This window comes from Pipistrellus kuhlii, unplaced genomic scaffold (assembly GCF_014108245.1).
Source record: "Pipistrellus kuhlii isolate mPipKuh1 unplaced genomic scaffold, mPipKuh1.p scaffold_m20_p_25, whole genome shotgun sequence".
NCBI classification, from domain to species: Eukaryota; Metazoa; Chordata; class Mammalia; order Chiroptera; family Vespertilionidae; genus Pipistrellus; species Pipistrellus kuhlii.
The window spans coordinates 360716-388391 of record NW_023425524.1 but is presented as its reverse complement, the minus strand read 5'-3'; the positions used below and the strand labels follow the sequence as shown (position 1 = coordinate 388391).

Below are 27676 nucleotides of genomic sequence, written 5' to 3'. Positions count from 1 at the left end.
TTTATGACTGTCCAGTAAACCATTCGGCCCGCGATTTAGGCTGGATTTTAGATTTTGGCCCCTTCTCTGACTGAGTTCGACACCCCTAGTCTAGACAATGGGTCCTCAGGCAACCTAGCCGAGGTCTTTTTCCTTTTTTTTTTTTTAGTGTATTTTTATTGATTTCAGAGAGGAAGGGAGAGGGAGAGAGAGAGAGAGAGAGAAAGAGAGAGAGAGAGAGAGAGAGAGAGAGAGAGAGAGAGGGCGCGCGAGACGTCCATGATGAGAGAGGGTCACGGACCGGCTGCCTCCTGCTCGCCCCGCACTGGGGATGGAGCCCGCCACCCGGGCCTGCGCCCTGACTCGGGATCGAACCCGGACCCCCTGGTTCCTAGGCCGACGCCGCTCCACCGCAGAGCGAAAAAGCAGGCGAAAGGCTCGCCCACCCCATTCACGAGACGGACGGGCCTGGGTTTCCTTTGTCCTGAACCGAAAGGGGAAAAAGGAAAAACATGTGTATGACCACACACCCGCCCTGGTCCCCTCTGGCTGGACGGAAAGCCCCTTCCTTTGCCTTCTCTCTCCAGACCTTGTGCTTTTCCTGAAAATGTCAACTCTGTCCGGGGGGGCGGGGGGGGGGGACCCCGCGTCTCCATGTCTGTGAGTGCAGGGGGTGGGCGGGGGGTGCTCTTCTGATCCCCCCTCTTCCCCCTCCCCTCACCCCCTCCCCTCAGCCCCCTCCCCCGCCTGCTCCCCCAAAGCACATGAGTCCCGCTTCCTCCCCCTTTTCTGTCCTGTTTCCACGGCCCGGCCCTGCCATGGGGGCGCCCCGTCGGCGTTATCTCTCTCCCAGGCAGCGGCTCACATCCTGGCCGGCCAGACAATGGCCGTGCCTGCCTTTGCTTAGCGTCCGCGCCTTTTGTTCCCGGGGCAGGATTTCCTTATGGTTTGTTTGGGCTTTTCAAAGCCTCTCGGGCGGATCCAGAGAGGTGCCAGGCTCACGCCCGAAGAACCACGGGCCGAGTGTATGGGCCTGACACGCCGCCATCGCGCCCCGGGCCCCCGTGGATGTCTGGATTGGACGGCCGTGCGGTCCGTTTGCCAAAAAAAAAAAAAAGTGGCTGCAAAAAAACAACAACAACGGCCCCCGAGCCAACACCGGTGTGGCTCAGTGGATAGCGCGTCGGCCTGCGGACTGAAGGGTCCCGGGTTCGATTCCGGCCCAGGGCATGTACCTTGGTGGCGGGCACGTCCCCAGGTGAGGGTGTGCAGGAGGCAGCTGGTGGATGTTTCTCTCTCATCGATGCTTCTACCTCTCTCTCCCTCTTCCTTCCTCTTCCTCCCTGTAAAAAAATCAATAATATATAGATAGATAGATAGATAGATAGATAGATATGTGTGTTTGTGTGTGTGTGTGTGTGTGTGTGTGTGTGTGTATATATATATATATATATATATATATATATATATATATATATATCGTATTTTTCGGACCATAAGACGCGCACCAGTTTTTTTAGAGAAGGGAAATGAAGAAAAAAAGATTCTGAAACAAATAGTGTCCTAAAATATTTTATGTGCATTAAAACCCAACATCACAGTCATAAACACATGTAAACAACCCTGTAAAGTAAACAGCAGCATTTAGAACCATTTTAGAGCCGGGCAAGCACACAGAGACCACACAGAGCCGGGCAAGTAAAAAAACTTTTTTTTAAAAGTATATGTGTAGGCTATATTTGGACCATAAGACGCAGGGACTTTTCCCCCCCACTTCTGGGGGGAAAAAAGTGCGTCTTATGGTCCGAAAAATACGGTGTATATATAAAAGAAATATATTTTAAAACCAGTCAAGGTGGAATGGGGTCATAGACCACGGTCTCAAGGCCACTGTACAGACGGGAGGCAGAGGGGGCCCTCCCACTGGGCAGAACCCCTTTTCCTGGCGCCCCTGGTAAGGCCAGCCGGTGTGCTATAGGAGGGCCTGGCTCGGCCCCAGCCTCCTTCGGGAACCGGCTCTCCGGGACCCACTAATTAGAGCGCCGAGAAGCCACATCAAGAGGAGAGACCCAGCAGGTATGCGGGCTGCGCCGGGCGCCGCGGGTGGTCTGCCCGGAAACGGGGCTGGCGCGGGAGGGTCCTGTCCCAGCTTGCTTGCCTGGGGGCCTGGCTCTGCCACCTGCCTGGGCATCGGTGGTCCCGGGCGAGCGTGGGCGCCGGGATGGCGGCTCCCGGCTGAGCTTCCGGAGGCCGAGCCCTCCTGCCCTCCCCACGTGTCTGTACAAGGCCCGGCCGGCCTGGCTCAGGGGTTGAGCAGCGACCTAGGAACCAGGAGGTCAGGGTTCGATTCCCGGGCAGGGCACAGGCCAGGGTGGCAGGCTCGATCCCCAGTGTGGGGCGTGCGAGAGGCAGCCGATCCACGGTTCTCTCTCATCGTGGATGTTCCTATCTCTCCCTGCCTCTCTGAAATCAATTTTAAAATATATGTATTTTGTGCTGAAACCGGTTTGGCTCAGTGGATAGAGCATCGGCCTGCAGACTGAAGGGTCCCAGGTTCGATTCCGGTCAAGGGCATGGACCTTGGTTGTGGGCACATCCTCGGTAGGGAGTGTGCAGGAGGCAGCTGTTGGATGTTTCTCTCTCATCGATGTTTCTAGCTCTCTCTCCCTCTCCCTTCCTCTCTATAAAAAATCAATAAAAATATATTAAAAAAATATATATATATATATATATATATATATGTATTTTTAAAACCCAGACCATAAATGCAGCTGGACAGAGCACACAGACATCCAGAGGGTGTGGAAGGATCATTCGAAGCCGTAACTGGGTCACCGTTCTCACGCAAGAAAAGAACAACAGAACTCTTGGCAAAAGGAAAGGACGTAGGCTAGGGGTGTCGAACTCAATCAGAGAAGGGGCCAAAATCTAAAATCCAGCCTAAATCGCGGGCCGAATGGTTTACTGAACAGTCATAAACTGTCATTGTGATGGAAACGCAGCGGAGTGCAGTGATGACAGCGCGGTGCGGGCCACATTGCAAGGCCTGGCGGGACGGATTTGGCCCGCGGGCCTTGTGTTTGACACATGTGACGTAGGCCCTCACCAGTGTGGCTCAGTGGATAGAGCGTCCGCCTGGTGACGGAAGAGTCCTGGATTCGATTCCGGTCAAATGCCCATACCTCAGTCGCAGGCTCCTCCCCTGTCCTGGCCCTGGCTGTGTTTCTCTCACGTCGATGTTTCTCTCTGCCCCTCTCTCTCCCACTCTCTCTAAAAAGTTAATGGGAAAATGCATTCTCTTTTAACGTAAAAAAGAAAAAGGATTTCTCACAGGACCGGCCCGAGTCTGCTCAGGGAGTGGCTGGGTCTGGGGAGATGGGGCTGATAAGGTCCCCGATCGATCGATCGATCGATCGATCGCGGCGGCTCGCCCTGACAGCCGGGGGGAGAAATGACACCATCCCTCCAGGAGGGGCTGCCAATGGACGGGCTGCAGCCCCGTCAAGTTCGTTGGCGCCGCCCCGCCGAGGGCAGATCCACGGGCTCCCCCGAGGACACGGGCGTGTGTGCGAGGGAGTGCACCTCTCAGCACCGCGGGGCGGTGAGCACAGGAGTGCGCGGTGACCGGACACGGCGGGCCAGACGGGCAGGCCCTGCAGCTCGTCCCAGAAGTCCCTGTGGCAGCAGATACCCCCTCTGTCACGGGCGTGTCCAGGGCACCATGGGAAATAGAGCCTCCACTGCTGCTAAGCCTTCCAAGCCCGGCTGGTGTGGCTCAGTGGTGATCGCCGACCTAGGAACCAGGAGGAAACATGCCTGGGTGGCGGGTTCCATCCCCCATCCCACCCCCCCCAGTGCGGGGCGTGCAGAAGGCGGCTGATCCATGGTTCTCTCTCGTCATTAATGTTTCTCTCTCTCTCTCTCTCTCTCTCTCTCTCTCTCTCTCTCTCTCTCTCTCTCTCTCTTTCCCTCTTCCTTCTTCTCTAAAAAAAAATATATATATATATATATATATATATATATATATATATATATATATATTTGCAGAACAGGGACCCAGGCAGTGGGTATGGTGGGTAACAGAGTGGCTTTGGGGTCAGGTGGGTCCATCCAGGTGTAGCCAGGTCCTGGCTGTGTGGCTCAGTGGATAGAGAGTCGGCCTGCAGACTCAAGGGTCCCAGGTTTGTACCTTGGTTGCGGGCACATCCCCAGTAGGACATCTCATTGATGTTTCTAGCTCTAGATCAGACTGAGATTGCTTGGATCATCAAATAGAGAATGTTTGGATCATCAGATTGAGAATGATTGGTTCGTTCCCTGTGAGCTGCCCATTGGACTACCCTGTGCCCTCCTGGTCCTCCCGCCCAGTATGAGCCGCTGGCTTACGGGGGCCAGAGCGGAGGTCTGTGGGTGCCCTGCCGCGCCCCTCGCTGCCGGCAGGACCGGGACCCACGCTCCCCTAGGCCTCCGCCCGTCTCTGCCGAACCGGCTCGGCCGTGACAGGCGGCCGGACCCCTGGGCCGTCCGTCCGGGTACGAGTGACGTGGCAGCTGGCTGAGTCACAGGGCTCTGGCAGCGCACACGGAGCAGCGCCCGGCGTGAGAGCGCCCGCCCCCGCCCCGGGCACAGGGTGACACCTGACTCACCCCCGTGGGCGTGAGGGGATGTCCACGGGACACTCCCCGCCCCAAGGCCGTGGCCGGGACGGGAGGCGTGGCCGGGCCGTGGCGACGGGCTCATTCCCAGGCTCAGACCTGGGGCTCTGGACAGCGTTGGGGCCTCTGGTGCCCATCAGGGGGGGCTGTGGGGGGGCTGTCATCCTCCCTGTTGCACACAGATCGGACGGCCTGGGCCCCCCAGCTGGGCTCTCAGGTGTCACCCCATCCTGGAGGAACTAGAAGGGGCGTCGAGTCGGTGACTCCCTCCAACGCATCTGAGCGGCTGCCACGCTTCCCTCCCCCTCGCAGGGCCTCCCCAGGCCACCTGGGACGCAGCTCAGGGCCGAGGGGACCCAGACAGCACACCCACGTGGTTCAGACTGGGCCGTGACCGTGTTGCTCACTGGTTAGAGCGTCTCCCTAGGAACCAGGAGGTCACGGCTCGATTCCAGGTCGTGGCGCGGGCCCAGGTGGTGGGTTCGCTGCCCAGCGTGTCCCCGCCTCATGGGCTCCCGTCGTCACAGGCACAGCCCGGGGTCCCCTCGGCTGCCCGGCTAGGGGGACAACAGGTCTGTCCCTCCTGCTCTCCTGCAGGGACAGACCTGGGGGAGCCTGTCCGGCTCGGTCAGGGACACCCCCTTCGCTCTCCAAAGTGACAGTCAGCCCCGGCCGCCTTGGCTCAGTGGACAGAGCGTCGGCCTGCGGACTGAAGGGTCCCCGGTTCGATTCCAGCCAAGAGCACAGGCCCGGGTTGCAGGCTCCATCCTCGGTGTGAGGCGTGCAGGAGGCAGCCGGTCCACGATTCTCTCTCATCATGGACGTTTCTACCTCTCTCTCCTCCCTTCCTCTCTGACATCAATAGAGAATTATATATATATTAATATAAACATATATATTTATTATTATTATTATTATTATTTTTTTAAAGTGACAGTCGGACGGATTCGGCGTTGCTCCCCGGGAAGGGGACATCGCCGTGTGCCGTCCAGGCGTCCTTTCTCGCCGGGAAGCCGGCGGCCTCGGGGGCCGAGACGGGGAGGTGACTGGTCCGCGCTCCGCGGTGAGTCAGCCAGCGGCAGGCGGATCAGGAGAAGCCGGGCCTCTGACTCAGGCGCTGCTCACCGCCCCCGGCCTGACGGGGAGGAGGAGAGAGGATGGATCCCTCACCCGCACACCGAGCCGCGGTGCGAGCCAGCCTGCCGGGAGGAAACCCGCCTCCGGAAGCAGCCGGATCACAGACCGGGTGCTGGCCCCACGCCCCAGTGCGGGGCCTGCAGGAGGCAGCCCATCCAGGAGTCTCTCTCGGCGTGGATGTTTCTCTCGCTCTCCTTCCTTCCTTTCTGACATCAATCAGTGTGTGTGTGTGTGTGTGTGTGTGTGTGTAAAGAGGCAGCAGCCCCAACTGATGTTGCTCAGTGGGTAGAGCGTCGGCCTGTAGACGGAAGGGTCCCAGGTCTGATTCCGGTCAAGGGCGCAGGACCAGGTTGCAGGCTTGATCCCCATGGTGGGGCGTGCAAGAGGCAGCCGATCAACGATTCTCTCTCATCATGGATGTTTCTCTCTCTCTCTCCCTCCCTCCCACCCTCCCACCCTCCCTCTTTCCTTTTTTCTTTCTTTCTTTCTTTTTTTTTTTTTTTAAATATACTTTTATTGATTTCAGAGAGGAAGAGAGAGAGAGAGAAACATCCATGCTGAAAGAGAATCACGGATCGGCTGCCTCCTGCACGCCCCACACGGAGGATGGAGCCCGCAGCCTGGGCATGAGCCCTTGACCGGGAATCGAACCTGGGACCCTTCAGTCCGCGGGCCGACGCTCTATCCACTGAGCCACACCGGCTAGGGCTCCCTTCCTTTCTGAAATCAATAAACATTATTTTTTAAAACAAAAACAAAAACAAAAACAAAACCTGAGGAGTCCCTCGCAGGATGTGGGGCGGAGAGGGTGGCGGGCTCCCACGGAGACATGGCTTCGGAAGGCGTACGCAGGGCAGGTGCGAAGTGACTTCCCGCTCACACCAGGCCACCGAGCCCAGCTGCTGGGGTGTGTGTGTGTGTGTGTGTGTGTGTGTGTGAATTCAGCGTGTGTCTCGGGAGAAGGGAAGCGCCCAGGAGGAACTGCAGGAATGTGGGGGTGCCTGCAGGAGGAAGTGGTGAGCTCCCCGCTGCTGCCAGCAACCAGGCCGCTCCTGAGCCCGGGGCTGCTGAGCTGGCGGAGGACGTCTGCCCGGGGAGGGAGGGGGCGGCCGAGGGCGGGCGGGGGACAGACGGTGGGCACCCTGGCCTGCCCGGAGGAGCAGCCCTGCTGGGGTCAGGGGGGCAGACAGACGCGGTGGGGAGGAAAGAAACCAAGAATGTCTGCCCCACATCCTCCCGGTCGGTTTTATGGGAAAAGGGTGAGACTCTCTCTCTCTCTCTCTCTCTCTCTCTCTCTCTCTCTCTCTCTCTCTCTCTCTCTCTTTCTCTCTCTCTCTCACAGGCGGTGATTACAGGGGGCGGCAGAGGGCGGGAAACCGCAGTGGGATTTTTTTTTTTTTTTTTCCTGGATCGAAAAAATGCTGTCCTCAGGCTAAACACCCTCCGATTGGGAATGGGGCCTGGTCCCATACCCCCAGGGCCCTGTTCCCCCAGGCCCTGGCCTCCGTCCCCAACAGCCCCCCAGGGCGACACATCACCTTCTCCACACCCAGGCCCTGAGGGTCCTCTTTTTGCCAAACAGTCGGTGTAGCTCCAGGCAGTGCGGTGGGGGGGGTGGGGGGGTGGGGACCAGACTCCAGGCAGATCCGCTGGGAGCTGTGACCTCAGGGCGCTGGGCTGGACTACCCCCTGGGGCTGGCAGTGGCTGTGGGTATTTCCCCCCCACCCCACCCCCAGCTTTAGTATCTTTAAAGGAACAAAGGGACCCAGAAGGGGTGGCCCAGTAGTTGAGCATACACCTAGGAACCAGGAGGTCAGGGTTGGATTCCCAGTCAGGGCTCATGCCCAGGTTGCAGATCCCAGTGTGGGGGGTGTGCAGGAGGCAGCCGATACATGATTCTCTCTCACTGTGGATGTTTCTTTCTCTCTCTCTCCTTCTCCCTTCCTCTCTGACATCAACAGAAATATATTTTAAAAACAAGAGCAAAAAAAATAAATAAAGGTCATATATTGTTTATTATTTTTAAATATATTTTATTGACCTTTTACAGAGAGAAAGGGAGAGAGAGAGTGAGAAACATCCATGAGAGAAAAGCATCAATCAGGTGCCTCCTGTACATGCCCTTGGCCGGAATCGAACCTGGGACCCTTCAGTCTGCAGGCCGACGCTCTATCCACTGAGCCACACCAGTTAGGGGTCGTTGAGTTGATTAAACAAATATCAAGCCACAGGATCAGAACACCTCAGCTGCCGTGCTTGCGGATCCTTTCCAGGGAGTGGCATTTTTTTTCTTTCTTTTTTTTTTTTTCTCTTTTTTTTTTTTTTCTCTTTTTTTTTTTTGGCCAAATATTTGCCGATGGCCGGCTTCCCCTGCCCATGTTCACTGCGGGAAAGATGAAGGAGGGCTGAAATGTCCCTGAAAATATTTGCACACGACTAGCCCCAGAGCCGGGGTGAACACCCCCTCCTCTCCCCGGGGCGATCTCGAACGCGGGGCAGGCTTGCTGGCTGCAGGGCGTCCCACGTGGCTGCTCTATGTGTGGTGGCCAACATGCCCAGGCCTCCCGGGGCCCAGGGGCCAGCGCGCGGATCTGTGGATCTTTCTGGAAGGCCGGCCCAGCAGCAATCCGCTGGTCAGAGGACACCCGGAGGAGGACTCGGAACTGAGTCATAAATCAGGGCCTCCAGCGCTGAAGGTCACGCTGGCCGGTGACTAACTGCTCACCCTCGCTGCCGGCAGCCAGGAAATCCTGGAAGGTCGGCCTTGCCTCGATTACATCTGTGACCCGTTAGCCGAGGGGGGGGGGGGGGAACCCCGATAGCAGATGGCCCCTGAGGCAGACTCCTCCTCCTCCTCCTCCTCCTTCTCCTCCTTCTTCTTCTTTGGTTAATCCTCAATGGAGAATATTTTTCCATTGATCTGTTGATTTTTCTTTTTTTTTAAGGGAGGGGGAGAGACAGAAACATCGATGTGAAAGAGGCACATCAATTGGTTGCCTCCTACAAGGAAGGCCAACGGATACGTGCCCTGGAGCAGCATCGAACCCGGGACCCTTCTGTCTGCAGGCTGACGCTCTATCCACTGGGCCAGACCAGCCTCTCACCGCCTCCTCTACCTGAGCCACTGCCATGGCTTGTCCAGAAGGATGACTGATCTAATTAGCATATTACCCTTTCATTAGGATAGATAGATATGTATGCATTGGTTGCCTTGGAGGTCCCCGGAGGGAAAACAGAACCCAAACATAAACGGTAATAAAAATACCCTTGGGTGGGGATTAAAAAAAAAAAAAGTAGACATTGCTTACATTTTTTAAATTTTTAATATCCTCACCGAAAGACATTTCCCCATTGATTTTAGAGAGAGTGGAAGGGAGAGGGAAAGACAGAGAGAAATATCGATGTGACTGGTTGTCTCCTGCACGCACCTCGACCAGGGCCCACAATGGAGGTCCATGCATGCCCTTGACCTGAATCGAACCCGGGACCCTTTTGGCCCACAAGCTATCCACTGAGCCAAACTGGCTAAGTCTAGTTACATTAAAAAAACAACAACAAAAAAACAACAACAACCTAACGCTATTTAAATATTCTAGAGACACTTACTAGTATTTTTTCTTTATAAACCTGTGGTGAATGACAGGCTTTATGAAGTGTTCTCTAAGATATTCTGAGTAACTGCCTCTTGACTTCTCTCAATAAGTAGTTACAGCAATGCTTACTTATAGAGAATTAACATGGGGGGGGGAGATCAAATATTCCTTTCCTTCCGTTATTTTGGAAGTGACATTGGATGGGGAGAGATCGATGTAAATGCCCTAACCTCAAACCAGGCAGCTCATGCTCTAGACCGGAATCAAACCCAAGACTCTCGGGTCCCTGGGCTGACTCTCTAATCACTGAGCAACACCGGCCAGGGAGCAACAAGGTTCTTATTGGCGTGCGTTTTCCGTGATGATTCAGACGTGTGTGTGTGTGTGTCCCCCCCCCCCCCCCCATCCCAAAGCAGGGAAACGGAACAACCGTTTTCTGTCCAAAAACTGGGATCCGCCGCCCCCTTATTTGCTCTGATTAGCCGGTGACCTCTGAACCTTGTTTGTCCTTGTCCATCTGTGCGCTCGGGGTTGGGGCTGTTTTCACCGCCCGTCCGTCCGTCCCGCCCCAGATGCTGTTTTGAGGCCAGTGGCCGAGGCGGTGGCCGGGTCATCGCTCTCAGCGGCTCCGGAGAGTGTGTGCCGGGGGCCAAGGTCCATGCATCCAGAGTCTAACCCAGGCTCTGGTGCCCTGGGATTCAGGCTCGCAGGCTGCCCTGTGGGTCATTTCCCTTTGGGTGGGCTTATTTCTTCTTTTAATATATTGTTATTGATGTCAGAGAGGAAGGGGGAGGGAGACAGAGAGAGAAACATCAAGGATGAGAGAGAATCGTGGACCGGCCGCCTCCTGCACGCCCCTCACTGGGGATGGAGCCCGAAACCCGGGCCTGTGCCCTGACCGGGTATCGAACCCTCACCTCCTGGTTCCGAGGTCGACGCTCAGCCGCTGAGCCACGCCGGCCGGGCTGAATATTTTATTGATTTCAGAGAGAAAAAGGGAGAGGAAGAGGAAGAGAGAGAGAGAGAAACATCTGTGATGAGAGAGAATCATGGACTGGCTGCCTCCTGCACGCCCCACACTAGGGATGGAGCCAAGCTTCCCGCCACCTCCCACTCCTGTCCCCAGCAGTCCCCTTTGGCTGTTGTGCCCCAATCCCTTCTGATCACCCCCACACAACAAGAATCTGCCAGGGAAAAGCGATGCCCAGTATAATGCACCAGTAAAGGGGTCTGCCCAGCCGGTGTGGCTCAGTGGTGGAGCGTCGGTCTCTGAACCAGGAGGTCAGGGTTCGATTTCCGGTCAGGGCACAGGCCCGGGTTGCGGGCGCCATCCCCAGTGTGAGGCGTGCAGGAGGCAGCCGATCCATGGTTCTCTCTCATCCTTGATGAGACTCTTTCTCTCTCCCTCTCTCTTCTCTGAAATCAAAAAAAAAAAAAAAAAAAAAAAAAAATATATATATATATATATATATATATATATATATTTTTTTTTTTTTTTTTTTTTTTTTTTTTAAAGAGAGAGAGCTGAAACCGGTTTGGCTCAGTGGATAGAGCGTCGGCCTGCAGACTGAAGGGACCCTGGTTCGATTCCGGTCAAGGACATATACCTTGGTGGCAGGCACATCCCCAGTGGCGGGTGGTGCAAGAGACAGCTGATCGATGTTTCTCTCTCATCGATGTTTCTAACTCTCTACCCCTCTCTGTAAAAAAATCAATAAAATATATTTTAAAAAGGAAAGAAAAAATGAATATCCCTGAGCAGGCGGTGGCCCCTCCCCACCCTCACTAAAAAGCGCAGGTGCTCTGGATGGGGCGGGTGACGGGCTGTATTTCTGGCTAATGGTTAGCTCCGTGCGACCTTCGACTTCGCCCCCCTGTGTGAAACAACACAGCCTGCGCCCCTCCTTCTGCACCGAGGCGGCCGTTCCTGCCTCGTAAACAACGGGGCAGCTGAACCGCTGCCAGGGAGTCAGTTAAACTTTACCGCCGGAGGGTGGGGAGCTGGAAGGGAGCAACGGACTTTCTTCCCTGGGCTGGCGGTTTTATTGGCTTCTCCTCGAATGCCAGCATGGATGCGCCATGATGGAAGCATTAAAAAAAAAAAAAAAAAAAATCTAGCCGAAACCGGTGTGGCTCAGTGGATAGAGCGTCGGCCTGCAGACTGGAGGGTCCCGGGTTTGATTCAGGTCAAGGGCATGGACCTTGGTTGCGGGCACAATCCCTGGTAGGGGGTGTGCAGGAGGTAGCTGGTGGATGTTTCTCTCTCATCGATGTTTCTAGCTCTCTATCCCTCTCCCTTCCTCTCTTAAAAGATTCAATGCACTGTGCACAGGGTGTGAAAGAGGACCTGAGCAGAAAACGGAGCTAGGAGTTTGGGAAACCTGAGTTCTAGCTCTTGTTTGCATGTTTTCTTTCTTTTTTTTTTCTTTAATATATTTTATTATTGATTTTTTTTTTTACAGAGAGGAAGAGAGAGAGAGATAGAGAGCCAGAAACGTCGATGAGAGAGAAACATCGACCAGCCGCCTCCTGCACACCCCCCACCAGGGATGTACCCACAACCAAGGTACATGCCCTTGGCCGGAATCGAACCAGGGACCTTTCAGTCCGAAGACCGATGCTCTACCACTGAGCCAAACCGGTTTTGGCTGCATGTTTTCTTTGTCTCAAGGCAAAGTCCTTGTTGTATTTTTTTTTTTAAGTGTATATTTACTGATCAGAGAGGAACGAAGAGGGAGAGAGAAACATCCATGATGGGAGAGAATGATGGATAGGATCTAGACCATGGAGTTAGACAGCCGTGCTCACTCTTGGATTGCAGGTCTGACCCTCACCGTGGGTGCAAATCACTTATCTTTTGACTGGAGGCCCGGTGCATGCAATTTGTGCATGGTGTGTGTGTGTGTGTGTGTGTGTGTGTGTGTGTGTGTGTATAGAGGGGTTTCCTCGGCCTGGCCTGCACTCTCTTGCAATCCGGGGACCCCAAAATCCGGGATCCCTGGCTCCTAACCACTCACCTGCCTGCCTGATGGCCCCTAACTGCTCGCCTGCCTGCCTGATCACCCCTAACTGCTCACCTGCCTGCCTGATCACCCCTCACCGCCTCTGCCTCGGCCCCCGCTGCTGCTGCTTCATCAGGAAAGATGACCAGAATGATATCCAGAAGGTCGTTCGGCTGTCTGGTCTAATTAGCATATTAGGCTTTTATTATTATACAATAGATACCTCCGTTTTAAAAAGGATGACAAGATGAGAGAAGGTATGCTTGAAGTATCTTCTTGAAACATCCATAGTCAAATAAACCAAGGCGTCCCGTTATCCCTAACCTTTTAGAATTGTGACGTCTTCTCATTTTTACCCCGTCCCCTCCCTAGTGAACGTCGGTGTGGGAGAGTTCCATGTGTAAGTAAGCCGATGGGAGAAGGTTTACCCTTTTAATATTCTCCGGGAAGTCCGTCCACCGCTTTGTCAGCCTCTCTCTTCCTTTGGCGGGACCGTGCTGAGCGTCGTCAGTAGAAGCTAAGCCCTCCTTCTGCCAGGGAATTGCCTGTTGGCGGCTCTTTCCACGCAGGCAGGCAGGCAGGGAGGAGGATCCTGGCCCCGGGCGGCTGCTCCCTCCCTTCGCGGTCTCCGCTCGCTCCCTCGCAGGCCGAGCGCCTGTGTGCCCTCCATCTCTCCTCAGTCTGCCGTTTTCACTCCGCTCTTTAGGATCTGACGCAGGAAAGTAGGTAACCTACATCGAGACCCCACGTTTCCCTCCCGCGGAGTCCTGTGTGCACGGAGGCTGGCGCTCCTGCGATTCTACTGGCCCTGATTCTTTTTATTTTATTTTTTATTTTACTGATTTTTTTTTACAGAGACGAAAGGAGAGGGATAGAGAGCTAGAAACATCCATGAGAGAGAAACATCCATCAGCTGCCTCCTGCACACCCCCCACTGGGGACGTGCCCGCAGCCAAGGTATGATACATGCCCTTGACCGGAATCGAACCCGGGACCCTTCAGCCTGCAGGTCGACGCTCTACCCACTAAGCCACACCGGTCGGGGCTATTTGCCCTGATTCTTAGACCCTCCACAGAGCCTTTATCTGCTCCACGTGCACAGGTCTCTTTGATATCCCAATGCAGCCCTAGCTAGTGTGGCTCAATGGATAGAGCTTCGGCCCGGGGACTAAAGGGTCCCGGGTTGCAGGCTCCTCCCCGGCTCAGGGCCCTGGTCGGTGTACATGCAGGAGGCAACCAATCCACGTGTCTCTCCCACATGGATGTTTCTCTCTGTCTTTCCCTCTCTCTTTCCCTCTCTCTGAAAACCAATGGGAAAATATCTGTGGGTCAGGATTTAAAAAGAAAAGAAAAATTATTTAAATAGCCCAATGCTTTCTGTGTGCTCGGGAGGCAGGCTGCAGGGAGAGGTCAAACGAGGGGAAAGTATTTCTAACACAGCGAACTTGCAGTTTGGAAAACAGTGGAATTGTCTCAGAAAACGCCGCTATTGCTTAGAAGAAGGCTCTCGTACCTTTTTAAAAGTTCTACTTTTATTTTTATTTTTATGGATTTCAGAGAGGAAGGGAGAGAGAGAGAGAGAGAAACAGCCAAGATGAGAGAGAATCCTGCATCGGCTGCCTGCTGCATGCCGCCCCACCCTGGGGATGGAGCCCACAACCCGGGCCTGTGCCCTGACCGGGAGTCGAACCGTGACCCCCTGGTTCCTAGGCCGACGCTCAACCACTGAGCCGCACTGGCTGGGCCAGGTTTGGTTCTTAGGCATCTGACGCTCTCACCGGGGAAGCCCACGGGAACCTGAGCGAGGAGGTCAGATCTGTTCTTGCTTTTGAGCTGCTGCTTGGCCAGGATCATCCCAAATGGCTTCCCTTTTGTTTGTACGGCCTGGCCGTGACTTCTGAGTGCATTCTTTTAAATCTTAGACACCGGAGCTGGCGAGGGCGAGGGCGGCTGCTCCGACTCCCAGCAGGGAGTGCTCCCCATAGGATATTTCCTTTAGTGCTCCAGTCACATCGCAGCATCTGAGCCTCCTGGTTAAAAGCCGGTCTCCACCCTCTGCCTCTGCCACCCTGCATGGGTGTGTGTGTGTGTGTGTGTGTGTGTGTGTCTGCTCTGCCTGCCTGCCTGCCTGCCCGCGCAGGACCCAGTGGGAGCTTGCTGGCTGCAGCCAGCCAGCCGCCCTGGCAACCTTGACTGTGAATGGCAAACATGACCAGGATCCTCTCTCCTGCCAGGCCCCGGGGCCTCGGGCGGGCGGGAGGAGGGCAGAGCCGAGCCTACGTGACTCAACCGTGCCCACTTCCTCTTTCATAAGCCGTCACATGACGAGCTGCCATCACAATTACCGCCTTGTCTGTGTGCGGATTGCAGACGCATTGCCTCACCCCAGAAACCCCGGCGCTGGGCTCTGGGGAGGTGAGGAGGCGGAGGCGGTGCTGCAGAAGGCGCTGGAAGGGATCCAGGCCCGCCGAGCTGGGAGGGAAGGAGGGAGGGAGGGAGAGAGGGCGGGGGTGGGAGACGAAAACAAAGCTGTGTTTACTTAGCACACATGACAGAGCCGCGCTGAGCAGACATGAAAGGCCGGGCCTGAGCAGGAAAAGGCTCCGTACAATCTCGCTGCTCTGCCCGGGGTCGGGCCTGCTGCAGGCCTTAACCCCCTTGATCCCGGATCCTTTTATGGCCCGGGGACGCCATAAAACCCGCCTTCCCATGTTCCCGAGAGCCCCGCGTTAGGGAAGTCACATGGATTCGGTTTCGACATTGGGGGAGCGGGGGTGGGGGAGGAGGAGGGGGCACGGGGTGTCGGACAAAAAGGAACTGCTCTCCACGCGGAGAAGAGAAGCCGTTGGTTGGGACAGAAATCCGTCCTCGGCACCTTTCTAGGGCAGAGCTGGCCTCTCCCTGCTCCCACATGGGGCTTGGGGTCCCTGGAGGGTATGAGGGCTGCTCGCAGGTCAAGGTGCATAAAATAAGGCCACGGCTCTAACGCCTCATTCTGTCATGTTTCGGGCACTGCCTAGCGGGGCCAGCTCTTTGGGGTGCTGAGCGGTTCACCTCCCTGCAAGGGGAAGATTAGGCCTGATCGGCTTTGGGCAGTTGCACGCCCCCTACAAATCCCCCCTCACCCCTGGGGCCAGGTTCTGGGGTGAGGCCATGCCTCTTGGTGGAGGAGAGTGAGCCAAGAAAGGGACAGGTCCCGAAAGAGGTGCCGTAGCAGGGACCAGGCGTGCCCAAGCCCACGCTGTCCCCAGCTGCCCCCCCCCCCACCAGCCAGGAGGAGAGGGCAGGATCTGGAAGGGAGGGGAAGGCCTCTCTGGGGGCCCCCCTTCTCTGGAAATCCCCGGGAGAGAGAGCAGAGGCGCAGCGTTAGTTTGCACACATTTAGGGCTGGCACTGCGTCTCCTGGGCCACCGCGAACAGGTTTTTTCATGCGCCGTAAGCAGCTCCCTGCACTATTGTTTTTCCAAGCGTGTTTTTCCTCTTCCTGGTGCTTAATCCTTTGAAGCAACCTGCCATTTTCAACAGCAACTTGGGGAGAAACGTCAGCAGGATCTCTCTCTCTCTCTCTCTGTCTCCCCCCGCCTACCAATCCGGTGGAAGGAGCGATGATATAATTAGCACCCTGTTCTTCCCACACCTCACCCGCTCTGCTCATGCCAGGCCCCGGGAGCCACGCGGGCCTGTTTTTTCCAACCAAAGCGGCTGCAGAGGCCAGCCGGCCTTGCAGAGTTGCAAGTGTCAGAATTCCAGCAGCCGAGAGTGACTAAGCCTGGGCCTATTAGTCAGGGAGGGAACGACCCGCCAAAGTGATTGACTGGAGCACGCGCCAGCTCCTCCCCGCGAGGCAGGGGCGAAACTCCGGAGCTCGGTGCATGCAGCCCGGTCAGCAGAGCTGCAGCTGCCAACCCTGGCGGGGACGCGGGGAACGGGGGGTGGGGGGGGGGGGGTGTAGTGAGCCAGTGGTTCACGGCAGGCGCCGACACCCCAACGGGCTACAGCTGGGCCCTGGGGGTGTGCACATCCGCTCCGCCCCAGACCCCACGGCCCGCATGGGCACCCCAACCACCTCCATCCACGCGGGCCCAGCGGAGCAGAGCAGGGCGGGGCGGGGGCTTGCAAGAGCTAGGGGGCGGGGCCTGGGCGGCGGGGGCGGGGCCTTGGTGGCGAGGGGCGGGGCATGCGCCGTGACGCAGCACGCTGGCCGCCGCCTGGTCCCTGGAATGTGCGTGCGCGCAGGGACGCCGCCAGCGCCGCCGCCGAGTCACGTCCGCGCGGAGCATGCGCAGTCGGCGGCCCCGCGCCCACGTCATGCGCCCGCCTGGGACCTACATAAGGGGCCCGGCGCTGGCGCCGCGAGCACCGGCGCTCGGGGGGGCCAGGCCAACGGAATGCTGTCTTCCTGCGCCCCCGCCTTCCGGAAGGTCCCAGACTAGGGGACATCCTCCTTCCTGTGTTAAGAAAACTTGGGGCTCGGCGGCGTGTGTCCCCCCCCCCCCGAACCCCCGAGACACACATGCGAGTGTAAAGCACCACCACCCAGCAGTCCAAATGCAACTCCTCCTACCCCGGGGGCGCCACGCTGCTGCCTCCGGGCAGCCGGGGCGCAGAATGGCCACCCTTTTAAAACGCGGGGTGATGAGCATGATGTTTCCCCCAAAAAAAAACGGGCCGGGAGGGGAAAGCGCGATCGAGGTTGGCGGCGGCTGGAGACACGCAGCCCCGCGCGGGCGGAGCGGGTTCTCCCCGCGGCGCTGGGGCTGCGCGCGGGGGCGGGGCGGGCGCGGGGGCGCGCGGGGCGGGCGGGCGGGCGGGCGGGGCGCGCGCCGGGCGGAGGGGAGGGGGCCGCGCAGGCGCCGTGCGGGGCTGTCGAAGAATCGAGCCCGTAGAAGTGGGGCGGCGCGGCGGCGGCGCGGCAGCAGCAGCCCCGGCGGCGGCGCAGCGGCGGGCGGAGCGCGGAGAGCGCGCGCTGGAGAGCGGCGGCGGCGACGCCCGGAGCGGAGGGAGCAGCGCAGCGACCGGGGCCCGGAGCACCGCCTGCCCGCCGCCGCCTCCTCCTCCTCCTCCTGCTGCTGCTGCTGCTGCTCGGCGCGGCATGCCTCGCCGCTCGGGCTGAGCCTGCCCCCGCGGCCGGCCCCCGCCCCCAGGCCTCCCCGCACTCCGCCGCCGCCGCGACCTGCTGCGCTCGCCCGCGCCCGCGCGGCCCGTCTTCGCCCCGGTCTGGAGGCCCGCCGCCCCGGCCGAGCCCCCGCCAAGGCCGCCGCGCCCGCCGCCGCCGCCGCCGCCCGCCCGCGCCCGCGCCCGCCGCCGGGGCGCCGTGCTGCCGCGCCTGCAGCCGCTCGCCCCGCGGGCCCTGCCGCCGCCGCCGCCGCCGCCGCTGGAGGTGGTGGGGGAGCCGCGGGGTTGGGGGGGCCGGCGGGCGCGCGCGGGCCCGGGCGGCGGCGGCGCGGACATGGCCGCGGCGGTGGCGGTGGCGGCCGCGTCCCGGCGCCAGTCGTGCTACCTGTGTGACCTGCCCCGCATGCCCTGGGCCATGCTCTGGGACTTCACGGAGCCCGTGTGCCGCGGCTGCGTCAACTACGAGGGCGCCGACCGCGTGGAGCTGGTCATCGAGGCGGCGCGGCAGCTGAAGCGGGCGCACGGCTGCTGCCCCGAGGGCCGCTCCCCGCCCGGCGCGCCGGTGCCCGCCGCCGGGGCCTCGGCTTCCGCCGCCATCGCCGCCTCCAAGCCGCCGCCGCCGCCGCCGCTGTCGGCCAAGGACCTGCTGCTGCAGCCGCCGCAGCTCGGCCCGGAGGCGGCCGCCGCGCGCGCCCCGCAGGCGCTGGAGCGCTACCCGCTGGCGGCCGAGCGCCCGCCGCCGCGCCTGGGCCTCGGCCCCGCGGACTTTGCCGGCTCCGGGGCCTCCCGATCGGGCCTGGCGCCGCCGCCGCCGGGGACGGTGAACGGCATCCTGGTGCCCAACGGCTTCGCCAAGCTGGAGGAGCCGCCCGAGCTGAGCCGCCAGAGCCCCACGCCGCGCCGCGGCCACGCCGCGCCGCCCACGCTGGTGCCGCTGGTGAACGGCGCGGCCGCGCTGGGGCTCGGGGGCCGCGCCTCCGCCGCCGCCGCCGCGGCCGCCGCCGCCTCCGCCGCGCTGGTCGCCGTGTCCGGCCCCGCGGCCGGCGGCCTGGGCGCCGCGGAGCTGGCCGTGCACAAGCGGCCCGCGTCCGTGTCCGGCGAGCACGAGCCCCGCGAGGCCGCGGCTGCAAAGGACAAGGCGCCGCCGCCGCCGCCCGCGCACCGCGGCCCCGCCGACGGCCTGGGAGCCTCCGGGGCCGGGGCCGGGCCCGCGGAGCTGGGGTCCGAGGCTGCAGCAGCGGGCAAGGGCCGCGCGCCCCCCCCCGGGGACCAGGACTGGGTGTCGCGGCCCAAGACGGTGCGGGACACGCTGCTGGCGCTGCACCAGCACGGCCACGCGGCCGCCTTCGAGGGCAAGTTCAAGAAGGAGCCGCCGCTGAGCGCAGGCAGGTTGCTGGGGTTCGAGGCCGGCGGGGCCAGCGGGTCGAAAGCAGGTAGGGGTTGGCCGTGGGGGAGGGGGAACGAGGGGGACCCCGGCTAGGGGTGCAGGGCCGGGGGGAGGGGACCCAGGGCTGCAGCGCAGGGGGGTGGAGTGGGGGGGAGGCTCTTTGCATTCACATCTGCACCCCCCCTCCCCGCCAAAGCCTCAGCCTCAGCCCAGAAACAACAAACAGGCAGCTTCCTGCTGGCCCCGCGGAGGGAGGGAGGGAGGGAGGGAGGGAGGCTCCCTGTGCTTGTGCTGAAGCAGCACAACGGGGATGAGTCAGGCCGGGCCTGACCCCGGGGTTCCTGGAGCAGCTGGGCCCCAGGCACCTTTTGCATGGTGGGGGGGGGGGGCAGGAGGGGGAGCCTTCAAACCCCCCCCCCTCCCCCCGGCCACAGGTCACACCGGGGACAGGCGTGCAATTGGGTAAAAATAGGCAGGCACCCCCCATGGGCCAGTGTCTGTGGCTTTTTATTTTGGTTTTCTTTTTGAGACTTTAAAATATTTTTTACTTATTGCTTTTTTAAATGTCAGTTCCGCTTATTTAGACATTCCTTGGTGGCTTTCTGTGGCTTCTTAAAGGAGCTGCTGCTGCAGAGCCAGCCCCGGTTACGGGTGCGTGTGTGTGTGTGTGTGTGTGTGTGTGTGTGTGTATGTCTCTCTGTGTATGTCTGTCTGTGTGTGTGTGTGTCTGTGTGTGTGTGTGTGTGTGTATGTCTGTGTGTGTATGTCTCTGTGTGTCTATGTCTCTGTGTGTGTATGTCTGTCTGTGTGTGTGTATGTCTGTGTGTGTGTGTGTGTGTGTGTGTGTGGTTGCACACGTGCACTGGGAACTCACATGGTTTCTTGGCTGCAGGCTCGCCCAGGGTAGAGGTGCTTGGGGGAGCCGTGTTTTGCATCAGAAAAAAGATCCTTTTGGGAGAGTGTGTTCATTTATTTATTTTTTCTCTCTCTCCCCTCCTCCTCTCTCCCTCCCCCCTTTTTTTTACTTGGTGGTCGCTTTCAGTGGCCAGAACAGCGAGGAAAAGGAAGCCCTCCCCGGAGCCGGAAGGGGACGTGGGGCCCCCGAAGATCAACGGCGAGGCCCAGGCGTGGCTGTCCACGTCGGACGGGCTCAAGATCCCCCTGAACTCCACCTCCTCCTCCTCCTCCTTCGTGTCCCCGCCGCCCCCCACCGCCTCGCCCCATTCCAGCCGCACCACCACGCCGCCCGACGCCGCCGCCCAGAACGGCCAGTCGCCCATGGCCGCCCTCATCCTGGTGGCGGACAACGCGGGGGCCAGCGGCCACGCCCCCAAAGATGCCAGCCAGGTCCACTCCAGCAGCGCCCGCCGGAACAGCACCAGCCCGCCCTCGCCGTCCGCCGTGAACCAGAGAAGGCTGGGGGGCCCCCGGGAGGCGGGGGGCACGGGCGGGGGCGGCCTGGAGCCCGCGCCCCCCGCCGGCCTCCCGGACTCCTCGCTGGCGGCCGGCGCCCCGCTGTGCTGCACGCTGTGCCACGAGCGGCTGGAGGACACCCACTTCGTGCAGTGCCCCTCGGTGCCCTCCCACAAGTTCTGCTTCCCCTGCTCCAGACAGAGCATCAAGCAGCAGGGCGCCAGCGGCGAGGTGTACTGCCCCAGTGGGGAGAAGTGCCCGCTGGTGGGCTCCAACGTGCCCTGGGCCTTCATGCAGGGCGAGATCGCCACCATCCTGGCCGGCGACGTGAAAGTGAAGAAGGAGCGGGACTCGTGACTGCCCGGACTGTGTCTCTCTCTCCATCTATATATATATACAAACATATATATATGTCTCTCTCTCCGAGACAAGGGGAAAATGTAGACTTCATCAACATGGGTGTATAATTCCGATTTCTTTTTTTTTTTTTTGGAATACATTGTGTTTCTATATATATATATATATTTTTTTTTTTTTTTTTTTTTTTTTTGACAACGACAGGTATGTACTTATTCGAGGCATTTCCTCCTCACGTGACCGTTCCTCGCCGCGCTCTGTGCGTCCCGATCCCGGTGACAGGGACGACCGTCCGTCCGGTGTAGGCTGTGACTCTCTCGCTGCTTTGTTAGAGCACTTGGCAAACCCCCACCCCCCCAGAACCGCTTCTAGCCGTGATGTGTGATGCACTTACTTTAAAAAGGAAAGAAAGAAAAAAAAAAAAAAAGCCGAACACATCCTCTGACGGCATAAGATTGGCCTTACTGTCTGTCATTCCGTGTGGCTGGCCCCCGTCTCAGGCTGGAGGCCGACGGGGGGAGGAGGAGAGGGAGTGAGGGAGATGGCACCGCTGTGAGGCGGGCACACCACCCCTGGGCAGCCCCCCAAAAAAACCCGCTGTCCCCCAGAAAGGAAAGGGGAGGATGGATGGTTGTGAGTCTTGTCTTTGTTTTGCTTTTCAAGTTCTCGGTTGTTGGTTGAGATGTTGAGGATTCTGCCTGGGGGTTGAGGACTCTGCCTGGGGGTCGGGGGTTGCTGCTGAGAGATTTTGGGGGGGGACGGTGTGGTTTGGAGGGAGCCTTCTCCATATTGTTTAAGGCCACGTTGGCCACGGCTCCCTCGCTGCCCGCGCCATCAGTTGTGAGGTTTCTGACGCTGCATGCTCGTCGGTTACATAACAGCCGGTGGCGGCAGGCGCTGTGCAGATGGCACTGCCATCTCCCCCGGGGCCTGGCACCGCCTCCTTGTAAACACCCCGGGCTCAGCTCTGCCCTTGGGAATCGTGGCCGTAGGGATCCCAGTCCCAGTGAACTCTCGGAGATGATGGCAGGGGTTGGTTTCGTTTCTGGTCTGTGTTGTGTTTTGTTGCGTTTTTTTTTTTTTATTATTATTATTATCGTTCACCTGTAGCTGTCGTTGATAGCATCACCCACAACCCCGCCTCTTGCAGCCAGCCCTGGTGCAGACGGAGCCCCAGCGCCCGGTGACGGCCCAGCGGGGGGCGGGGGACCTGTCACTTCCTCTGACCTGTGGAGGAGAACACGGTCCTCTGGGGAGGGGGGGAGGGTAACCCCGGACATCCAGATGTTTTCCCCGCAGGCCCCTCCTCGCAGCTCCTCCCAGAGCCTTTTGTAAACTAATTTCTTTTCGTCACTACTTTGCATCCGTGAAATGATTCTTTTTTTTTAAAAAAAACACACACACACACAACAAATCACCCGGGAATAGTAGACGTAGTTGTCTCCCAGCGATGCTGGTTTTTCTCTCTCTCTCTCTCGTGCGGTGTTCACCATCCCTAGAGGCCCTTTGATGTTCAGGTGCGTGTCGCTGGCCCTGACGTCGGGCTGGATCATCGTGTTCCAGGTCTGTTGACAGCCTCGCGTGGTGGTGTGTGTGTCCACAGCCCGGCTGCTCCCTGCATCGGAGCACATGGTTGCTAGCTACCCCCTGGGGGTTCTTTTTCCGTCGATGTATTTTCTGTCTTTGGGAAAGTGCTCAAAACAAAACAACACACAAAAAAATTTTTTTTTTTTAACGGTCGGGTTATCAGGAACCCTTACAAAATAACAAAACAGATACTGCGCCAAATACAGTCTCTTTCCCCCCGTCGTTTTTAACGCGTGCCCCCTTCTTGCTATTATTGTGCAGATTCGTTCGTTTCCCAAGGCCTTGTGAGACGGCCAGCAGACTTGCATGCTCAACAAGTTTGTTTCTTCTCCTTTTTTTTTTTTCTTCTTCAAGTCGGAGTAGCTATGACTCAGACCCAACCGGCTTCTCTTATGTAACGTCCGCAGGCGGGCAGCCTGTGTCCCTCAGAGACGCGTGCAAAGAATCCACACGACGGTGGCCTGTTGTATAGACGTGGACCCGGGCGCTTGATCCCCAGCTGGAGTTTGAGCTCAGAGATGGTACACGTCGCTCCAGCCGGCGTGTGACCTAATTTGTGGGAGCTATCTGTTATGGTTTGCAATCTCGACACAGATAAGCTTAAAAAAAAAAAAGAAGAATGTTCTAGAATGTTCTAGAACCGTCCTGCTGCTGTTCTGTGTCCGTCTATCCAGCTGTGGAAAAGACAGCCTGTGGTGGTTTTTTTTTTTTTCCTGCTGATGGTGAACGGGGTGTGGGGGTGGGGAAAGACAGCCAGCAGCCTGTCGGGGCTGTGTTTGGATGGAGGTGACGCCCCATTAAAAAAAATAATAATAAGATTTGCATGAGTCTGCCTGGCCCCTGGGTGGCCTCTGCGGGAGACTGGCAGCTGGAAAGTGTTGATCGGAGGGGTTATTTTTCTGGCTTTCCGTGAGAAATTAAAAAAAAAGGTTGACACGGGGACAAGGGTCTGATCTGTTGTTCTACCTGATGACAGTCTAGTTTTCCACAGCTGGATAAAAAAAAAAAAAATGCCTGCGAGCTACTCAGATGTCAGATTCTAATGTTTCAGATGTGCTTGGAATACCCAAAATATTACGGGATTTTATTTTACTTTTTTTTTTGCTTTTCTGATTTATAGGATTTCCCAGATGTACCCTTTCGTGGCCTCACGTTAAACGTTATGGGAACGTTCCCGTGGTTTATAGCTTTTCCTCAATACCCCTTCCCGGGCCACCGCGTATTTTTAAACGTGTGCCACCTTTGAACCTTGACTTTGACGTTGAAGGTGATATTATTACCTTTTTTCCTCTCTGTGATGCAACTCCTGTCAAACCGAAGTGCGTGTGTACTCTTCCTGCTATGACCATGATTATATTTTCAAAAAAAGAAATCACGCTGTGGAACTGGCACCCGCGTTCTGTCTTTTGTCAGATTTTCAGTACCTTTCCCCCCCCCCCCCTCTCTAACGTTTAGCATTAAATAAAAATAAAATTGGGAGCACTGAACATTTTCCGAGGCCTTTTTTTTTTAATTTTTTTTTTTAAAGGGAGGTTAGACCACGGCTGTTGCTTTCCCATCACCAATGGCAGGAGGGCTCAGGATGTGGGGGTTGGAGGGTTTAGGGGGTCGGGGTTTGGCTGGAACTGCAGGGCAGAGAGAAAAAGACACAACAAAAAGGCATCTGAGGGTAGAAAAATAAGGGGGGGCGGGGGAAGGCAGGGACTGGGGAAAGGGCCACTGGAGAGAGGGCCCAGGGCCAGAAAACTCTGTTTATTGTTGGACTTGCAAGGAGCCAGCCCTCGGCAGTGACGGCATAGCAAACACTGTCAGGACATGAGCTCTCTCGCTTTCTGGGAAACAGCCCTGTGGGGCCAGAGGAAATGCCCTGAAGGCAAAAGAGAAAGAAAGAAAGAAAGAAAAAAAGCTCACCCTTTGGAAAGTTCTGAAATAGGGTCAGGGCCCACGTCCTGCAGGAGGTTTACGGATATGGCGAAGCCGGCGTGCCTAGAGGTGAAAGGAGGTACGTGCGCAAACCACTGCACTCCACTGTCCCTTACGAGATTCCTGGGCGTCTGCAGGTTTGACTCTGTGGATCAGTGGCTTGGCCGGCTCCTCGATGAAAGGAAGTTGTGAAGGAGGAGTCGGAGGACAGGGCGGGTACACACTCGGGCTTAGTGCGTGTTTTAAATTCGACAGCAGCCGGTCCCGTGGCCTGGGATATATTTTCATTTGGAATGGCCCAGGACCTCAAGGGCTCGTCCTTGTATTTTCAGAATAGATGTCGCAGCCCGTGGGAGGCGGTTTTCAAGAAACCGTGTCCTTAAAACAGTTCATCCGCGATCAGGCTACGCGAGGTGCATTTCATAATGGAAGGGAAGCGTTCGACTTTCTGAGCTTGAAGAAAACGCTGGGCCTCGTTTTGAGGTTTGAAATTGAGCGGCTTGTGCAGAAGTCATGTTTGAATTTCAAAAGCCCCTTTCAAAGGACGCTTTCATGATCCGCATCCAGTTTCCAGTTTTTGGGAAACACAAAGCAGACCAGACTGTTGGTGTGGCAGATGTCTTTGTTTATGTCCCGGGGGGGTGTGGGGGGGGGGTTACAGGGGAAATGTGGAGGGCTTTTTTTTGTTGTTGTTTTTAAGACCCTGCTTCCTCCAAGCAGCTTTGCCTCTGACGGATCGACGGCTTTATCGGGTGAGTGAAGAGTGAAAGATCTCTCTTCCTGATTCCAAAGCGCAGTAGACGTGGAGGGACCATTCAGAAAAAACGCTCCGCGGCTGGCAGGCCAGGAGAAGCCTGAGTCACCCTCCCTCGCTCGCCTTTTTCTTTCGGGAACAGCGAGAAGACACGCCTCTCTGTCACAGCCAAGGTCAGAGGCACCGTGAGAGGGACACAGTTACCTGCTTTGTCCGTCCACCCTCCATCCTCCATCCATCCGACCCCTGAGGGGTCGAATTCATGCACTGGGCCTCTAACACACACACACACACACACACACACACACACACACACACACACGAGTGGCCAGATTATTATGTGTTCAGAGATCATCATCATCTGGCCACTCAGTGTCTATGTACCCTGTTTCCCGAAAATAAGACAGTGTCAGGGGATGTCTGATTTTTCCATGTAGAAGAATACGGTACACATTTATTGTGAAATGAAAATAAAGGAAATGTATTACCTGTATACGGTACGGTAGTACAGTCGTTGTCAACACAAACCAGACAGACTGTGAATCCTACAGCATCAAGAATGTACTCATTTATTCAATGACAGTCATGTCATCCTCTTCTGGAACATCATCATCACAATCCAATTCCTGAATTTCCTGGTGAATTTCTTGGGACTCCATTTCTTTCAGAATCAGTGGACCAAATCTCTCATGTTTAGCCTGGGGGGGGGGGGGGGGCCTTATATTTCACTCAGAAGGAAACCTGTAAGTAGGTCTTATTTTCGGAGGATGTCTTATTTTCGGGGAAACACGGGGGGCGGGGTGTGTGTGTGTGTGTATATCTATCTATATATAGATATATAGATATATAGATATATAGATATAATTGATTTCAGAGAGAAACATCCATAATGAGAGAGAGTCCTTGATCGGCTGCCTCCTGCACCTCCCACCCTGGGGATCAAGCCCACAACCCAGGCCTGTGCCCTTGACCGGGAATCGAACCGTGACCTCCTGGTTCATAGGCTCAACCTGCAAACCAGGCCAGCCACACCACGGAGCCACGCTGGCCGGCATAACACAACCTTGAGGGGGAAAAAACCAATTTGGAAAAATGCAGACTAGCCCTTTAACACTCAGATTCCTAGCGTATTCCGTCTTCTCCGGGTGGTAACGTGCAGCACACAGTCAGCCCTGAGCTTTTTCCCCCCGGGGCAGCCCTCCCCCCAGGTGACTTTTCCCCCCGGGGCAGACGAGGTCAGGAGGCGAGACGCATTCCTGTGGACACTGCAGGCTGAGGCTCGATTGCATAATCTGCTCAGCCTCCCAGCCGCGCAGAAGCCCTTGATGCTGAGATAAGACAGATCCCGCCTAGAGTAACCGTGTCACATTTGAATATTTCTAAATATAGTTCCTATGGGGGGGAGGGGGGGATGAGCTGTGTTATATAATCTGTAGATCCCATCTCTTGCTTTTATTTAGTAATGACTGCATCGTTACCACCCGCTCCCATTCACACGCCCATGAGGGGCAGGCCTCCTGCACAGGAGGCGTAGGGGTTGTTGGGTGTTTTTTTTAAATATATATAAATACATATATTTAAATATATTTTATTGATTCTTTGCAGAGAGGAAGGGAGAGGGATAGAGAGCCAGAAACATCGATGAGAGACAGAGAAACATTGACCAGCTGCCTCCTGCACACCCCCTACTGGGGATGTGCCCGCAACCCAGGTACATGCCCTTGACCGGAATCGAACCCGGGACCTTTCAGTACGCAGGCCGACGCTCTATCCACTGAGCCAAACTGGTTTCGGCTTGAGGTTATTGGTTTTTTTGTTTTTGTTTTTGTTTTTTTAATATATTTTTATTGATGTCAGAGAGTAAGGGAGAGAAAGAAAAACATCAATGATGAGAGAGAATCGTGGACCGGCTGCCTCCTGCACACCCCCCCCATCGGGGATGGAGCCCGCACCCGGGCCTGTGCCCTGACCGGGAATCGAACCCTGTCCTCCAGCTTCCTAGGTGGGCGCCGGCTGGGCAGGGGTCGGGTTTTGATTATGTGCTCAGGGAGACAGGGGGCAACTGTGGCCAATAAGGCTTTAGGTCGCTGCCTATTTCTCTGCTACTGAGAACACAGCTTTCCTACAACCTACATAGGACGCACGTATGTGCCCTTGGCTGGAATCGAACCTGGGACCCCTCAGTCCCCCGGCCTTGAACAGCCGTAGTCAGTGAGGTGCACGCACAGCACCTGGGCTCTGGCGCAGAGGGTCCGCCCCAGGCGGGCATGTCTGTGTGCTGAGCAGGAGCCCAACTCCCAAGAGAACCTTCTCCCCAAACCCCAGAGCCTCCTCCCAGCACCTGCCCCGGGAGGGACCCGGGCTGGACCCCGTCCCGCGCGGGGTCTCAAGGCCAAGGTAAGGTCCTGCGCCAAGATCCCTCCGCGCGCGCGCGCGCCTGCCCATCAGGCTGGAACCGTTATCTCGGACACAAACCAGGGCCAGCGGCAGACACCCGGAGGTAAGGCGGGTCCAGACGATCCGTTGTAGCTTTTTCTGTTTCTGCTTCCCCTTGTGGCTCGGCGCGGCACTTTTAAAAGGAAGAAACCCGCTGCCCCGCGTGCCCCGGGGAAGGGAAGGGAAGGGGAAGAGGAGGGAGGCCCTGGCGGTATCCAGCGCCCAGAGGCCCTGCGCTCCCGCCTCCTGGGCTGGCTGTTTGGAGAAGTTTTCCTGGGCAACCCTAGCCCACTCTGCGCCATTGGGGGCCCCCGGGAACCCCGCCTGCACCGCTCCC

The 27676-nt window shown here is 57.5% G+C and overlaps 1 protein-coding gene across 4 annotated transcripts in view; it reads left to right on the top strand.

The window, feature by feature from the left end:
• The window catches only part of IRF2BP2 (interferon regulatory factor 2 binding protein 2), a 28305-nt gene extending 5166 nt beyond the window's left edge, over window positions 1–23139 (top strand). The window contains exons 1-5 of one of the 4 annotated variants that reach the window (XM_045587049.1): window positions 16961–17418; window positions 17449–17650; window positions 18099–18454; window positions 18485–18915; window positions 19912–23139. In XM_045587049.1, the coding sequence (XP_045443005.1) occupies window positions 16976–17418; window positions 17449–17650; window positions 18099–18454; window positions 18485–18915; window positions 19912–20639 (2160 nt within the window). In that variant the 5' untranslated portion in view covers window positions 16961–16975 and the 3' untranslated portion in view covers window positions 20640–23139. Of the gene's footprint in view, window positions 1–16960; window positions 17419–17448; window positions 17651–17779; window positions 18916–19911 lie in introns of those variants that run through there. The other 3 variants (XM_045587051.1, XM_036453397.2, XM_045587050.1) reach the window with 3 other exon arrangements.
• The last annotated feature ends 4537 nt before the right edge of the window (window positions 23140–27676 follow it).